Source organism: Oncorhynchus tshawytscha, linkage group LG16, assembly GCF_018296145.1.
Source record: "Oncorhynchus tshawytscha isolate Ot180627B linkage group LG16, Otsh_v2.0, whole genome shotgun sequence".
In the NCBI taxonomy this organism is placed as follows: Eukaryota; Metazoa; Chordata; class Actinopteri; order Salmoniformes; family Salmonidae; genus Oncorhynchus; species Oncorhynchus tshawytscha.
Genome location: NC_056444.1, coordinates 71,957,117 through 71,973,095, shown reverse-complemented (window position 1 = coordinate 71,973,095; position 15,979 = coordinate 71,957,117). Strand labels below are relative to the sequence as shown.

The 15,979-nt window shown below is 40.8% G+C and overlaps 1 protein-coding gene across 1 annotated transcript; it reads left to right on the top strand.

Moving 5' to 3' along the window:
- Nucleotides 1-8,111, top strand: LOC112216286 (45 kDa calcium-binding protein). Its single transcript, XM_024376172.2, has 7 exons — nucleotides 1-215; nucleotides 495-868; nucleotides 3,132-3,268; nucleotides 4,367-4,480; nucleotides 5,400-5,558; nucleotides 5,775-5,950; nucleotides 6,202-8,111. The coding sequence occupies exons 2-7, from the start codon at nucleotides 549-551 to the stop codon at nucleotides 6,376-6,378; spliced, it is 1,083 nt and encodes a 360-aa protein (XP_024231940.1). The 5' UTR covers nucleotides 1-215; nucleotides 495-548; the 3' UTR covers nucleotides 6,379-8,111.
- Nucleotides 8,112-15,979: the final 7,868 nt, after the last annotated feature.

Below are 15,979 nucleotides of genomic sequence, written 5' to 3'. Positions count from 1 at the left end.
AGTCTAAAGAGGAGGGTCTGTCGTGCGTGAACTTTGGAGCAGCCACGTGTACAGGAAATAGAACCAATCTGACAGTTGTGGTTGGTCGGTTAATTTTGCTCGTACGACGACGCATTCTTGTCATTGTTAGCTAGGTAGGTGGGCTATCTCTTCCATTTGCTGGCATTTATTTCCGAGCTACGTTCCAAATTTGTGGCGTTGGAGCTCAAAATCAGGTAGGTCAACGTTGGCGAGGCAGCTGTCCTCATACACGATTAGCTATTGCTGTCTTATGTAGCTAGCTAACGTTAACTATGTGCTGCCTTGTTAACTTTATGTGAGTGTGCATCATTTAGAACACTTCCGGATAAGACCTGCCTGGCTAGTTATACGCATTATGTTGGGCTTCGTAGCTAGCTAACTAAGAAATGTAGCTAGTAAGAACACTAGCTAATAGTAGTCAGTGATGATGGAAGCTAGCCACATGGCAAACTTACCCAATGTCGTGTTGACAGGTGTGTTAATAATCAGCCCTTGAGCAAGCAAGGACATTGCACTTGGAAGAAGCCATGGCTATGTACTGCAGGACGGCTTGGTGCAGGCACCTTATGGCTGTGTCCATGGCCCTGTTCTGCCTGCTCCACAACACCATGGACGTCCATGCCCGGCCAGCTAACATGTCAGCCCTGAAGGACAAAAACAACCCCACAAGTAAAGAGGAGAATGAGATCCTTCCCCCTGACCATCTAAATGGGGTGAAGCTGGAGATGGATGGTCACATCAATAAGGGCTTCCATCAGGAGGTGTTCCTGGGTAAGGAGATGGAGGAGTTTGAGGAGGACTCTGAGCCCAGGAGGAACAGGAAGAAGCTCATTGAGATCTTCAGCAAGTAAGTGGGGATTACTGGCTTTCAATTTCATGACTCGTGAGTCATGTACAGCTGACTACCTTCAACTCTGAGTTGCGTACATTCACCTGATGATGACACAGCTTTAGCTTTGTAGTGTGTCTGTGTTGGATTTTTTTCACCATGTAGTCTTCATTTGCAGTTGACTTTTGTTTAGGCCAAATTGTGAAATGTTGTGTAGATGCAAGGTTGTAATTGTGATCAATTTAAGAGTCCACTGTCTATGTAGTCTATACACATCCAGTTAAATATGTGCCTCTGTAATTTTTCCAACTACTAAGTATTTTATAAACCTTCTGCTTCATGCTGGATGTGTCAATGTCTAGTTCATACATGCATGTTCTATGTGCAGAATTACAGTCTTACCACAGCCACAAAATCTTGAGTTTGAAAGCAACTGTTTTTCTGGAAGCTGGAGTTGTTCCCCCTTTGCTGCTATGACAGCCTCCACTCTTCTGGGAAGGCTTTCCACTAGATGTTGGAACATTGCTGTGAGGACTTGCTTTTATTCAGCCAAAAGAGCATTCTTGAGGTCGGTCACTGATGTTGGGCGATTAGGCCTGGCTCAGTCGGCGTTCCAATTCATCCCAAAGGTGTTCGATGGGGTTGAGGTCAGGGCTCTGTAGGCCAGTCAAGTTCTTCCACACCGATCTCAACAAACCAGTACTGTATTGACCTCGCTTTGTGCACATAGGCATTGTTATGCTAAAACAGGAAAGGGCCATGCCCAAACTGTTTCCACAAAGTTGGAAGCACAGAATCATCTAGCATGTCATTGTATGCTGTAGCATTAAGATTTCCGATCACTGGAACTAAGGGGCCTAACCCAAACCATGAAAAACAGTCCCAGACCATTATTCCTACTCCACCAAACTTTACAGTTGGCACTATGCATTCGGGCAGGATGCGTTCTCCTGGCATCCGCCAAACCCAGATTAGTCCGTTGGACTGCCAGATGTGATTCATCACTCCAGAGAATGCTTTTTCCACTGCTTCATAGTCCAATGGTGGCCAGCTTTACACCACACCAGCCAATGCTTGGCATTGCGCATGGTGATCTTAGGCTTCTGTGCGGCTGTTCGGCCATGGAAAACCATTTCGTGACGCTCCCAACAAACAGTTATTGTGCTGACATTGCTTCCAGAGGCAGTTTGGAACTCTGTAGTGAGTGTTGCAACCTAGGACAGATGATTTTTACACGCTACATGCTTCAGCACTCGTCGGTCCCATTCTGTGAGCTTGTGTGGCCTACCACTTCACGGCTGAGCTGTTGTTGCTCTTAGACATTTCCACTTCACAGTAACAGCACTTAGTTAGCCGAAGCAGCTCTAGCAGGGCAAACATTTGACAAACTTACGTTGGAAAGGTGACATCCTATGACGTGCCACTGCTAATGTTTGTCCATGGAGATGGCATGGCTGTGTGATCTATTTTATACACGTCATTAACGGGTGTGGCTGAAATGGCCAAACCCACTCATTTGAATGGGTGTCCACATACTTTTGTGTAAGTGATGTAGTAACAATTTTCGGTGACCACTTTTGGCTTTTACTTTCAGAACTACTGGCTAAAAAGTATACAAAAGTACCAGAAAATCTATTTAATGTGTACACCTTTTCATGCTCCAGTTCCCATTTCAAAGAATAGCCTATTTGTTTATGCCCCCTATCTGTTATGATAAGCAACGCAGTGTTCCTGAGAACATGGAGGTGAGTGCACCTGTAATAGATCAACCACAGCAGTCTAAGTAAATACCTGTCCTCGTCTACCCCATACTGGGTAAGCTAGGTGCCATGTAGTAAAAGCTAGGAGGCTGATTTATAAATACCGTTGAAACAAAACAGTACAGAGATTTTAATCCTACTTGTCACCCTTGAGAAATGTCCACTTGCCAGAAAAACAGGTTCCTTGACAAATCCTTACTAGCGTTACATTATGTTAACCTATATGCAAAAGGAATGACTGTGTTGGAAAAACATGAAAGCTTAAACCGTTGAAACCATATTTTGAGCTATGGTTGCATCTTACTCAGTTGTAGAACTATACAAAATGATCTGGGTTTGGGGCTGAAGCAGATATATGATAGTGGATTTTAATAAACTACTTGAACTTGATACTCCAGTTGAGTGTTTGTTTGAAAACGCGACTGTAAGTTGTGTGTATAAGAGCGTCTGCTAGCTAAATAACCAAAATGTAAATGTAGAACTGAAGATCTGCTGGCTACTTTCCTGTCTACCATTCTCAGGGTGGACTTTAATAAAGACAAGAGCGTCAGTGCCAAAGAGATGCAGCGCTGGATCATGGAGAAGACAGAAGAACACTTCCAGGAGGCTGTGAGGGAGAACAAGATGAGCTTCCATGCTGTGGACCCAGATGGAGATGGTAAGAAAGAGTACACAATTATCTGTGTCTTATTCATTAGGCACCAAATACAAGAAAACGGACTGCAAACAGGGTGGAATTACCTTAGGGCTGGGCGATATATTGAATTAAAATTTCTAACCATTCCATTTTTTTATGTCTCAACTACTCAAATTGCATGCAGAGAAGACACTACTAAAACACTACAATGAACATTGATTCTGGAAAATGTATGCTCAGTTTGTCACATCTGGTACCATGTGCCACTAGCAGTGTTTTTATAAATGTGCAGTAAGCATAAAACACATTTTTATATAAGGAATTGGAAATTCATTCTTATTCTGAGAAATAAGGTAGGCCACCTGATTTCAACATCTGAACAAAATGGTCAGTCTAGCATGCTGTTTAAACAGTTGGAGATGGACAGAAGGTCCCCAGTTCATAACAGTTAATGTTCTACCTTGTTATCTAGCAAATAGATCCAAGTTGGCTGAACTATAAAGATTAGCTGGCTACTCACTTGCACATGGACTTGTGCTTGAGAGGTTGTTTGAGTGTTCATTTTCTATAATGGCTGCTATAAGAAGTTAGTCATTATTAGTGAATGAGAGTTATGTATGATTCTGGTTAAATTTGTTAAAAAAGGGCAATTTCACAGACCGACTAGAAAGCCAGATCAGTCAACCTGCAAAAAAGCAGGTTCAACTATTTAGATTCTATATTACATTCTTAATGGGACTTATATTTGGCCTAATTTCACATTAGAAATACTTTATGTTGTGAATCACCCATAATGTTGAAAAAAATTTAGATTTTTAGGCCATATTGCCCTGACCTAGGCTACCTTTCTCTTTCCTCCAACAAGAACCACTAGTTTTCATTTTCTGTAGGTGTTCCCTAATGAACACCACCTTGATACACAGCCATAGTGGTCACCTATTTATTAAGAGCAATTTTTGTTACCAACACTGATGTCCTACTGTTAGGCCTTATATCTGATCTGTGTGCCACAATATAGCTCAGACCTGATGACAATACAGCACTGTTTCTCACATCGGGCTCAAAATTCTTCCTACACAGTCAAGCCCCAGTCCCCTAACTGATCTATTCTCACCATAGGACATGTGACGTGGGATGAATACCGGGTGAAGTTTCTGGCCAGCAAAGGATTCAATGAGAAGGAAATGGCTGACAAGATAAAGAACAGTGAAGAACTGAAGGTGGACGAGGAGAGTAAGTTAGTCCACCACAATATCATCCACTTTAGCTGTAGTCCATTAATTTCTCCTGGTTAATCAGGATTCCTTATTTTCTTACCACATCCTAACATGCTATTGTTGAAATTGACCTACCCAGGGCCTCCTGAGTAGTGCAGCAGTCTAAGACACTGCATAGCAGTGCTAGAGGCATCACTACAGATCCGGGTATGATCCCAGTCTGTGTCGCAGCCGGCTGCGTCCAGGAGACCCATGAGGCATCGCACAATTGGCCCAGCGTCGTCCGGGTTAGGGGAGGGTTTGGCTGGCTGGGATGTCCTTGTCTCATCGCGCTCTAGTCACTCCTTGTGGCAGCCGAGCGCATATGCATGCTAACTTCAGGTAGCCAGTTGTACGGCGTTTCCTCCGACATGTTGGTGCGAAGTAAACGGCCCAGCGTCGTCCGGGTTAGGGGAGGGTTTGGCCGGCTGGGATGTCCTTGTCCCATCGCGCTCTAGTGACTCCTTGTGGCAGCCGGGCGCATGCATGCTAACTTCAGGTAGCCAGTTGTACAGCGTTTCCTCCGACACATTGGTGCGGCTGGCTTCCGGGTTAAGCGAGCAGTGTGTCACGAAGCAGAGCGGCTTGGCGGGTCGTGTTTCGGGGGACGCATGACTTTTGACGTTCGCCTCTCCCGAGTCCATACGGGTGTTGCAGCGACGGGACAAGACTGTAACTACCAATTGGATATCACGAAATTGGGAGACAAAAAGGGGTAAAAAGTTATTTTTTTAAATAAAACAAATTAACCTTCCCATCAAACCAATATCCTACTTTTCCAAATGTTTTAATGTTCTGATCACGATAAGTCTTTTTAATTTTGCTCGGCCAATAATGCTTGTATTGAATGTGTCTCAGTGGACTATCAAATTACCTTATTATTTGAATCCCTGCAGCCCAGGAGGTGCTGGAGAGTCTGAAGGACCGTTGGTTTCAGGCTGATAACCCCCCAGCCGACCAGCTGCTGAATGAGGAAGAGTTTCTCTCCTTCCTGCATCCTGAGCACAGCAAAGGCATGCTCAAATACATGGTCAAGGAGATCGTTCGTGACCTCGGTATGTACTTTCTCATATGATTTGAATTCAGTTAGTGTGTATGCATAATGCCATAACTAGGTTTTGTGAAAACAATGATTTGAATAAGAAAATGAGAATTGATTAAAGTACACAGAATAAATACATAAATTGTGAATGACCCATGATCAATCATGAAAAGCTTTAAAATCTAATCTAATGCTGTTTGAGTTTGATATTTATTTTGTGTTTTTAAAGACCAGGATGGCGACAAGAAGCTGACTCTGTCTGAGTTCATCTCCCTGCCCATGGGCACCGTGGAGAACCAGCAGGCCCAGGACATCGACGATGACTGGGTACGAGAGAGGAAGAAGGAGTTTGAGGAGGTCATCGACAGAAACCATGATGGCATCGTGACCATGGAGGAACTAGAGGTGGGTGTCCTGTGTTAGAAAAACTCATAGCTACAAAACCCTACAAAGGCTAGGTTTATGATGGGTCGTAAAGGCCTATAAGTAAACAGACTGAACAAATATCATGTCACAGAGGACTCTTTCCACTGGGTACACTGCAGGACCTTGTATAGGATAGTGTCATTTTATAGTTGCAGAGTAAACCATGAACATTTTAGGCTAATTTCCTTCCTTTTTCCCTGTCTTTCCCTCATGCCATCACTACTCTCCAGGAGTACATGGACCCTATGAACGAGTACAATGCGCTGAACGAGGCTAAGCAGATGATCGCTGTGGCCGACGAGAACCAGAACCACAACTTGGAGCTGGAGGAGATTCTCAAGTACAGCGAATACTTCACTGGCAGCAAGCTCATGGACTATGCCCGGAATGTTCACGAGGAGTTCTGAAGACAAGCTGACAAAATCCTCCCTTTCCCTTCTAATGTGGGCATCCTCATAAGTCTTCTCTAAGGACAGGTCTGTCTTATTGATGAAAAGAAAAGCCTGATGTTCTAGTGTGCAATTCTGTGTTTAAATCCTAGCTCCAGCCGAGTGACCTGGCCTCCCCCAGTGACTCTTAAAGTAAGGCATAAAACATCCTTCATTTCTGGACTGTCTGCCTCTTCTAAACATCGGAATGAACCATTGCCAAAGTCTGCCTTCTGTCTACAGTGGGACTTAAGTTGCATTATCTCACGTATGATAATGCATTTTGGGTTTTCAGTGCATTCTAGACACTGCGTCAACTTCATGTTTCATTTGTTTTTGATATTGTGAAATTTATGTCTGAGTAATTGGAACAAGATTAATCTCCCCCCTCCAGTGAAGTAGTTGAGGTGTAAGGACAACTTACACAATTGGGCCTACAATATTTGTAGTAGTGCAGAACCGTTCTGTTTTTACTGCAAAATGATTTAAATTGCATAACTAACGAATGTAAATATCTTCATTCTTTGGATTTCCCATCACATTCTACATTTCATAATGTTGCTCGGAAGTAACTGTTGTTTACCAAGTCATCAATCATATTGACCACTGAGCTGAACCCCAGTAACCACTGTACTCTCCACACTCAATGACTATGTGCTTGCTGCCCTTGTAAACAATTGTTTGACATTTGTCCATTTGGTAAGAAGTTTACACTATGTCCTGATAGGTGTTGATGATTCTCTGATCCATCTTATTCTTTGAAATGAGTGCTTATGTCAGAATTATGGTGTTTTAAACCTCTACTGCAAAAATGTCTCATTGTTTCCATACATTTGTTTGCCTTTGTCTATAATTCCAACTGGGGTTTTGCATTTCCAAAAATATGTAAGCTCTGTTAAATATCTGATACAATCATTACAAATGAATGAGCAATTTGTTAGCATGGGTCTGATTGTTTTTGATACACATGTCATAACTGAAAGTAAAGAAGAGGTGAGCTTGTAATCAGGGTTGGAGAAATATTTTTTTAGTTTAGAATGTTTTTGCAGGATTTTGACATGAGCCCTCTGGGTACCTTGCCCTTGTCAATTGTCCATATCTTTGTTTGAGACTGGTGTAAGAAATTAACTTATTTATTTATTTGTTGTTAGTCTTTTGTTTTCTCTCAGCAGTTACATCAATGTAAAGAAAAAATATATTTTTTCCCAGTGTTGTACTTTTAGTTTTTCAATGCTTATTTGTTTTTTCCAGTTTCTGCAAATGTTGAACTTAAATACCAGATGGATATTATTTGTCATTGAGAAATTCCTTATTTCCTTGTGGATCCTACCAAGTCAGCCATGTTTGTACCCCTTGTCATGCTTTGCCAAAGCTTTGTAATATACAGTACCAGGCAAAAGTTTAGACACACCACCTCATTCCAGTGTTTTTTAAACTATTTTCTACAAAACTGAAATAACACATGGAATCATGTAGTAACCAAAAAAGTGTTAATCAAATCAAAATAGATTTTATATTTGAGATTCTTCAAAGTACAAAAAACAGCAAGCACTATGTTGAAACTGGCTCTCATGAGGACCGCCACTGGAAAGGAAGACCCAGAGTTATCTGCTGCAGAGGATGAGTTACCAGCCTCAGAAATTGCAGCCCCAAAAAATGCTTCAGACTATATGTAATAGACACAACTCAACATCTACTGTTCAGAGGAGACCGCATGAATCAGGCCTTCATGTTTGAATTGCTGTAAAGAAACCACTACTAAATGACACCAATAAGAAGAGACTTGCTTGTGCCAAGAAACACGAGCAATGGACATTAGACCGGTGGAAATCAGACATTAGACCGGTAGAGTGCTGCATCAGATGGCCTGGACTCCACAATCACCCGACCTCAACCCAAAGGAGATGGTTTGGGATGAGTTGCACCACAGAGTACAGGAAAAGCAGCCAAGTGCTCAGCATTTGTGGGAACACCTCCAATCCAAGACTTGGAAAATCATTTCCCATGAAGCTGGTTGAGAGAATGCCATGAGTGTGCAAAGCTGTCATCCGGGCAAAGGGTGGCTACTTTGAAGAATATAAAATATTTTGAGTTTAACACCTTTTTTTGGTTACCACAAGATTCCATGTGTTATTTCATAGTTTTGATGCCTCTATCAAAACCCTGGAATGAGTAGGTGTGTCCAAACTTTTGATTGGTACTGTATGTGTAATATGCATTCATCAACTGCTTTCCTGCTTCAAGGACAATATCCTGTGGAAATACATCAGTAACTTCGATCCTGTCATATAATTGAAATTATAAAAGAAAAAGCTCATGCTATCAGAATGTGACAACGCTTTAGCTATACATTGTATTCCAGATTAAACAATAAATATTTCTTATCAATCTCTGACCATAGTCTGTACCCTAATGTTTTATGCCTCGATAAATATATATTTCAACATTTTTCATACTAACTTGATGGCCAATAGTTCTTCGCTAGGCGTTTTAAATTATACAACTTTTACTGGAGCTTGCCATGAGTGGAGCTTGCCAGAAAACAATACAGTTTATTATGTCCATTATTCTTTCCATTCTGTTTTTATTTGTAATAGTTGTAGTTGCTATGAGACTATTGTTATATTTTGACTCGATTCTGTGAACTGCATTGGCTTTGTAAAGCTACCCACAGAAATAGTCCAAACAAAAACATTAGGCCTCATTAGGCCTTGAATTATACAGTTGAAGTCGGAAGTTTACATACACGTTAGCCAAATACATTTTTAACTCAGTTCTTCACAATTCCTGACATTTAATATATTGTAAATGAAAAATATTATTAGTTGATTATAAACAATTCCTGACATTTAATATATTGTCTATGAAAAATATTATTACTAGATTATAAACATGTCAGTAAATTTGTCCAACTATTTCATATATTTTGGCGAGAACCTTCGAGATGACCTGTTGTGAGTAAAAATGGGACATTTAACCTAGATATTTTAGGAACTTTCTCCTAAAATGTTAGCAGCTTCTGTCTGTTACATGAATGTATTACTTTCCTCTACCTACACAAACACAAACCATGAGCCTTCTGCTATCACTTCTTAGCCTAAACAATATTCTCTACTCATCAGTCAGACTCAGAGATTAATTGGTCATACTCTTCCATGACCTCACTCAGAGATAAACTTGTTATACTCACCCATGATCTCAGGACAACGAGGTGAAACGATGTTGAGCTGTTAGGAAAGCCGGCCGGGAGAGGGAAATGACTAATCAGAAGCAGGTGGACATGGTGACTCTACAGGAGGATACAAAAGCTCTCATCTGAGGGACTGGCTAGAGAAACGAGTGCAAAAGAATGCCATCTACCCCCATTACCTGGATAAAGTGGTACAGGATCTTAGGTCTATACAAGTGCTTAGGCCATATGGGCTAGGGGCTGATTTTTTCTCTCTAAGTTTCAGGAGGCCCGACAGGTGATGTCTCGCTACGACACGTTGATGCTGACCCGGGAAGACCTGGTGCCCACTACCCAGCAGAACCAGGACAGCACAGGGAAAGCCCGAGCCCAGCTGACCCCCTTCACAGAGCAGAGCAACGACACCCTGCTGCACTACAACACTCTGGCCCAGCTACGGAGCCAGCTGGACAAGTCCCACACTGAGGGCATCATCTGGGTGAGACATGAGATGATCACTCTCCTTATAATGTGTATTTTATGGTGATTTATCTCTGAGGGACACAGTTTCTCGGACACAGATGAATAAAGCTAGTGCTGGACATAAAAGCTAACTGAATGGTGATCTACCACTGAACCTCCTAGTTTTAGTCTGTGTTGGGGAAACCAGCCAGGTTACTAAGAGAGTCTGAAATCAAAGAGGATTTGATCAAATTATTACCATTTCTCTCTTGATATACAGGAATCAAGATGGGCCCACATTCAGAACACAGCTGCCAAGAAGACACTTCTGTTGTGCACAATCAAGATGGCCACTATCAATCTTTACCAGAGTGTGTGCAAGAGGGCCAAAGACACTGGGGATTTACCTGTTGCTCCAGAGGACCCTCCTAAGCAGCTGGAAAAGGTACCATAGGCTACTGTGCTGCTGTAAACGCATGACTCAGCATTATTATGTTTGTGCAAAGTTTAGGGTCGCTAGACTCAAATGTTCATTATATTTACGTAAGAGGAAAGGACCGAGGACACAGATGGTTATTGTATTGTGTGAAACACTTTGACTTCCTGATGTTGTGGGATTCTCTCTGGTGTTTACAGAACATTGGTGCTGTGACATTAGCATTTCAGAGCCTGTTTAAAGAAAGTGATTGTAGCAATAGAGCAAACGATTACAAAGTATGAAAAAAATACGAGTGGCTGCAGCATTGCCAGCAACATTGATGCTGATTAGGAGTATATGCTGTATGGGCTGTTAAGGCATAAGTGTATGAAAGTGTGTATTCTTATTTTATATTTATGTAATTAATTCATTGAGCTGTTCTTGTCTATTGATGTTCTGTATTATGTCATGTTTTATGTTTTGTTTGGGCCCCAGGAAGAGTAGCTGCTGATTTAGCAGCTTCTAATGGGGATCCTAATAAAATACTATTCATGAACCACTCACAGGATAGGGTCTTGTGCATCACAAGGAATAAATGGGGGGGATTAGAAATTATGATCATACTGATATCTATGCAGGGCATGACAGCTGTGGAGTGCTCTGATGCATAGTTTACCTGTCTCCTTTTTCTGATCAAGGGGATTCCCTTAATCTGCCAGAATATGTAGCAGATATCATACCTACATTTGCATAAATTGTGAATCCTCTTCAGTGGTTCCCAAACTTTTTACAGTCCCGTACACCTTCAAACATTCAACCTCCAGCTGCGTACCCCCTCTAGCACCAGGGTCAGCTCACTCTCAAATGTTGTTTTTTGCCATCATTGTAAGCCTGCCACACACACACTATACAATACATTTATTAAACATAAGAATGAGTGTGAGTTTTTGTCACAACCCGGCTCGTGGGAAGTGACAAATAGCTCTTATAGTACCAGGGCACAAATAATAATAATCAATAATTTTGCTCTTTATTTAACCATCTTACATATTAAACCTTATTTGTGAATTGAAAATGGTGAATAACTCACCATAGGTCAATGAGAAGGATGTGCTTGAAAGGATGCACATAACTCTGCAATGTTGGGATGTATTGGAGAGTCTCAGTCTTAAATCATTTTCCACACACAGTCTGTGCCTGTATTTAGTTTATGCTAGTGAGGGCTGAGAATCAACTCTCACATAGGTACGTGGTTTCAAAGGGCATATGTGTCTTAACAGCGCGATTTGCCGATGCAGGATACTCTGAGTGCAGCACTATCCTGAAATCTGGCAGTGGCTTCTGATTAAATAACATTTTCACTGAGCAGTTTGTTGCAATTTCAATGAGGCTCTCTTGTTCAGATATCGGTAAGTGGACTGGAGGCAGGGCATGAAAGGGATAACGAATCCAGTTGTTTGTGTCATCCATTTCTGGAAGGTACCTGCGTAATTGTGCACCCAACTCAATCAGGTGCTTCACTATATCACATTTGACATTGTCCGTAAGCTTGAGTTAATTTGCACACAAACATTCATACAATGATGGAAGACCTGTGTGTTGTCCTTGTTAATGCAGAGAGAAGAGTTCCAACTTCTTAATCACAGCCTCAATTTTGTCCCGCACATTGAATATAGTGGCGGAGAGTCCCTGTAATCCTAGATTCAGATCATTCAGGCGAGAAAAAACCTCACCCAGATAGGCCAGTCGTGTGAGAAACTCGTCATCATGCACGCTGTCAGACAAGTGAAAATTATTGTCAGTAAAGAAAAGTAAGGGGTCAGTAGCTCTTCGGCTGCATCAGATTCATAATTGTCAGTGTCCATGCTAGCTGGGCTAACAACAAATGTAGAATTACTGATGCTAGCATTGGATGTGCTCGTGGAAGCAGAACAACTTGTGTCGTTGACAGGTGCAGGTGTAGTACTGCTGGTAGTAGCAGTAGAGCTGGTATGTGCCTTACTTTTTATTTTATTTTTACCATTTATCAATTTTCGAGCAAACGGAATGAGCAGCAGCTACGTTTGGCTACATACGGACCGGACCGTTAGTGAAATTCCCGCAAGATAGTAACGGTTAATGTTATTGGATGTTAATTATTTGACTAGGCTACCTTGTCAACAAACAAAAGAGGGATAGTCACATGCAAACAAGCATACATACAAACCTATTTACATAGCCAGGAATCATAAACAAACAAATCATATTCATTAGTAATATAACCAGTTTTAATTGCCTTTTTGTTTTTCAATTTAGTTAAAAGTAGTACCATATTGTTTAAATTAATATATAAAGTGAAAAAAGTTAGATTTTGAATTAGGCCATTTGCATTTGTGATTTTGAAATTTACCTAATATTAAATATTAAATATTAAAAACACTACATCTTCATCAATGTCAGAATTTCTGAAATAAATCATTATATCAAAACCCTCAAATTGTATAACCGGTCCTATTTTTCTGTAATAAAATTCTGAATGTCAATCCAAAATATTCTACTATAAATACAGGGTCTCCATTCCACAGAAATCACATTTATAGTCAATATTCAGCTTGATATTCAGATATTCAGCTTTAGTCTTTCCAAAAGGATAAATTCTATGTAACATTTTAAATGAAACTTCCTTTACCTTACTGATACAACATTTATTAGCAATTTTTCATGCTTTCCCCCATTATACAGTTGAAGTCGGAAGTTTACATACACCTTAGCCAAATACATTTATACTCAGTTTTTCACAATTCCTGACATTTAATCCTAGTAACAATTCCCTGTTTTAGGTCAGTTAGGATCACCACTTTATTTTAAGAATGTGAAATGTCAGAATAATAGTATAGAAAATGATTTATTTCAGCTTTTATTTCTTTCATCACATTCCCAGTGGGTCAAAAGTTTACATACACTCAATCAGTATTTGGTAGCATTGCCTTTCATTTTTAACTTGGGTCAAATGTTTCGGGTAGCCTTCCACAAAAAAGATTCTGAGGTATTTGGCTGATTTCTCTTGATTTTCCCATGATGTCAAGCAAAGAGGCACTGAGTTTGAAGGTAGGCCTTGAAATACATCCACAGGTACACCCCCAATTGACTCAAATTATGTAAATTAGCCTATCAGAAGCTTCTCAAGCCATGACATAATTTTCTGGAATTTTCCAAGCTGTTTAAAGGCACAGTCAATTTAGAGCATGTAAACCTCTGACCCACTGGTATTGTGATACAGTGAATTACAAGTGAAATAATCTGTCTGTAAACCATTGTTGGAAAAATTACTTGTGTCATGCACAAAGTAGATGTCCTAATAGATGTCCTTCCTGTAAAACACAATCCTTGAGTGGAAATAAGACTTGACTTATTGATATTAACTTTCAAACCCGAAACTAAGGAATTGTTTCCAATACAGGAAACTGCTTTAGAAACCTCATTCCTGTCTCTAAAAAATATGGTGGTATCATCAGCCAGTTGACATAGTTTAAATTCATTTCCAAGTGCTGAAACACCTTGAAAATTCCCTTTCTTGATATGAAGAGTCATAATTTGAGTAACCAATAAAAATAAAAACCGACTAATTTGGCAGCCCTGCCTAATGCCATGCCCAATATTACATCTTTGGGATGTCCCGTGAGCTAATTTTACAGAGCTAGTACAACCACTATATAAAGTTTGGACTGCTTTAAAAAAAGAGTCACCAAACCCCAAAAAACGTATTGCTTTCCCAGTGTCAAAAGCTTTAGAAAGATCAACAAGCATAAGAAAACTATCATCAAGGATGAGGTCATTATAGTCAATCATGTCTAAGATTCACCAGATGTTATTACTAATGTGTTGACCACGCATAAAGCCAGATTGTTCTTTCTTCATCAATTACAGTGGGGCAAAAATGTATTTAGTCAGACACCAATTGTGCAAGTTCTCCCACTTAAAAATGTGAGATAGGCCTGTAATTTCCCTCATAGGTACACTTCAACTATGACAGACAAAATGAGGGAAAAAAATCCAGAAAATCACATTGTAGGATTTTTAATGAATTTATTTGCAAATGATGGTGGAAAATAAGTATTTGGTCAATAACAAAAGTTTATCTCAATACTTTGTTATATACCCTTTGTTGGCAATGACAGAGGTCAAACGTTTTCTGTAAGTCTTCACAAGGTTTTCACACACTGTTGCTGATATTTTGGCCCATTCCTCCATGCAGATCTCCTCTAGAGCAGTGATGTTTTGGGGCTGTTGCTGGGCAACACGGACTTTCAACTCCCTCCAAAGATTTTCTATGGGGTTGAGATCTGGAGACTGGCTAGGCCACTCCAGGACCTTGAAATGCTTCTTACGAAGCCACTCCTTCGTTGCCCGGGCGGTGTGTTTGGGATCAGTGTCATGCTGAAAGACCCAGCCACGTTTCATCTTCAATGCCCTTGCTGATGGAAGGAGGTTTTCACTCAAAATCTCACGATACATGGCCCCATTCATTCTTTCCTTTACACGGATCAGTCGTCCTGGTCCCTTTGCAGAAAAACAGCCCCAAAGTATGTTGTTTCCAACTCAGCATTCTTTGTTCTCCAAACACGACGAGTTGAGTTTTTACCAAAAAGTTATATTTTGGTTTCATCTGACCATATGACATTCTCCCAATCTTCTTCTGGATCATCCAAATGCTCTCTAGCAAACTTCAGACGGGCCTGGACATGTACTGGCTTAAGCAGGGGGACACGTCTGGCACTGCAGGATTTGAGTCCCTGGCGGCGTAGTGTGTTACTGATGGTAGGCTTTGTTACTTTCGTCCTAGCTCTCTGCAGGTCATTCACTAGGTCCCCCTGTGTGGTTCTGGGATTTTTGCTCACCGTTCTTGTGATCATTTTGACCCCACGGGGTGAGATCTTGCGTGGAGCCCCAGATCGAGGGAGATTATCAGTGGTCTTGTATGTCTTCCATTTCCTAATAATTGCTCCCACAGTTGATTTCTTCAAACCAAGCTGCTTACCTGTTGCAGATTCAGTCTTCCCAGCCTGGTGCAGGTCTACAATTTTGTTTCTGGTGTCCTTTGACAGCTCTTTGGTCTTGGCCATAGTGGAGTTTGGAGTGTGACTGTTTGAGGTTGTGGACAGGTGTCTTTTAAACTGATCACAACTTCAAACATGTGCCATTAATGCAGGTAACAGTGGAGTGGAGGACAGAGGAGCCTCTTAAAGAAGTTGTTACAGGTCTGTGAGAGCCAGAAATCGTGCTTGTTTGTAGGTGACCAAATACTTATTTTCCACCATAATTTGCAAATAAAATCATAAAAAATCCTACATCCTATTTTCTGGATTTTTTTTCTAATTTTGTCTGTCATAGTTGAAGTGTACCTATGATGAAAATTACAGGCCTCTCTCATCTTTTTAAGTGGGAGAACTTGCACAATTGGTGGCTGACTAAATACTTTTTTGCCCCACTGTATAGGATACAAGCCTTGTTTCAACCTCTTAGCAAATACAAGGGCAAATAATTTCCCATCA

Bases quoted from the DNA above. Each gene is read 5' to 3' on its own strand.
- LOC112216286 (XM_024376172.2), top strand. From the start codon at position 549: ATGGCTATGTACTGCAGGACGGCTTGGTGCAGGCACCTTATGGCTGTG. The intron at 869-3,131 runs GTAAGTGGGGAT...TACCATTCTCAG, and splicing joins CTCATTGAGATCTTCAGCAA to GGTGGACTTTAATAAAGACA. The intron at 4,481-5,399 runs GTAAGTTAGTCC...GAATCCCTGCAG, and splicing joins ACTGAAGGTGGACGAGGAGA to CCCAGGAGGTGCTGGAGAGT.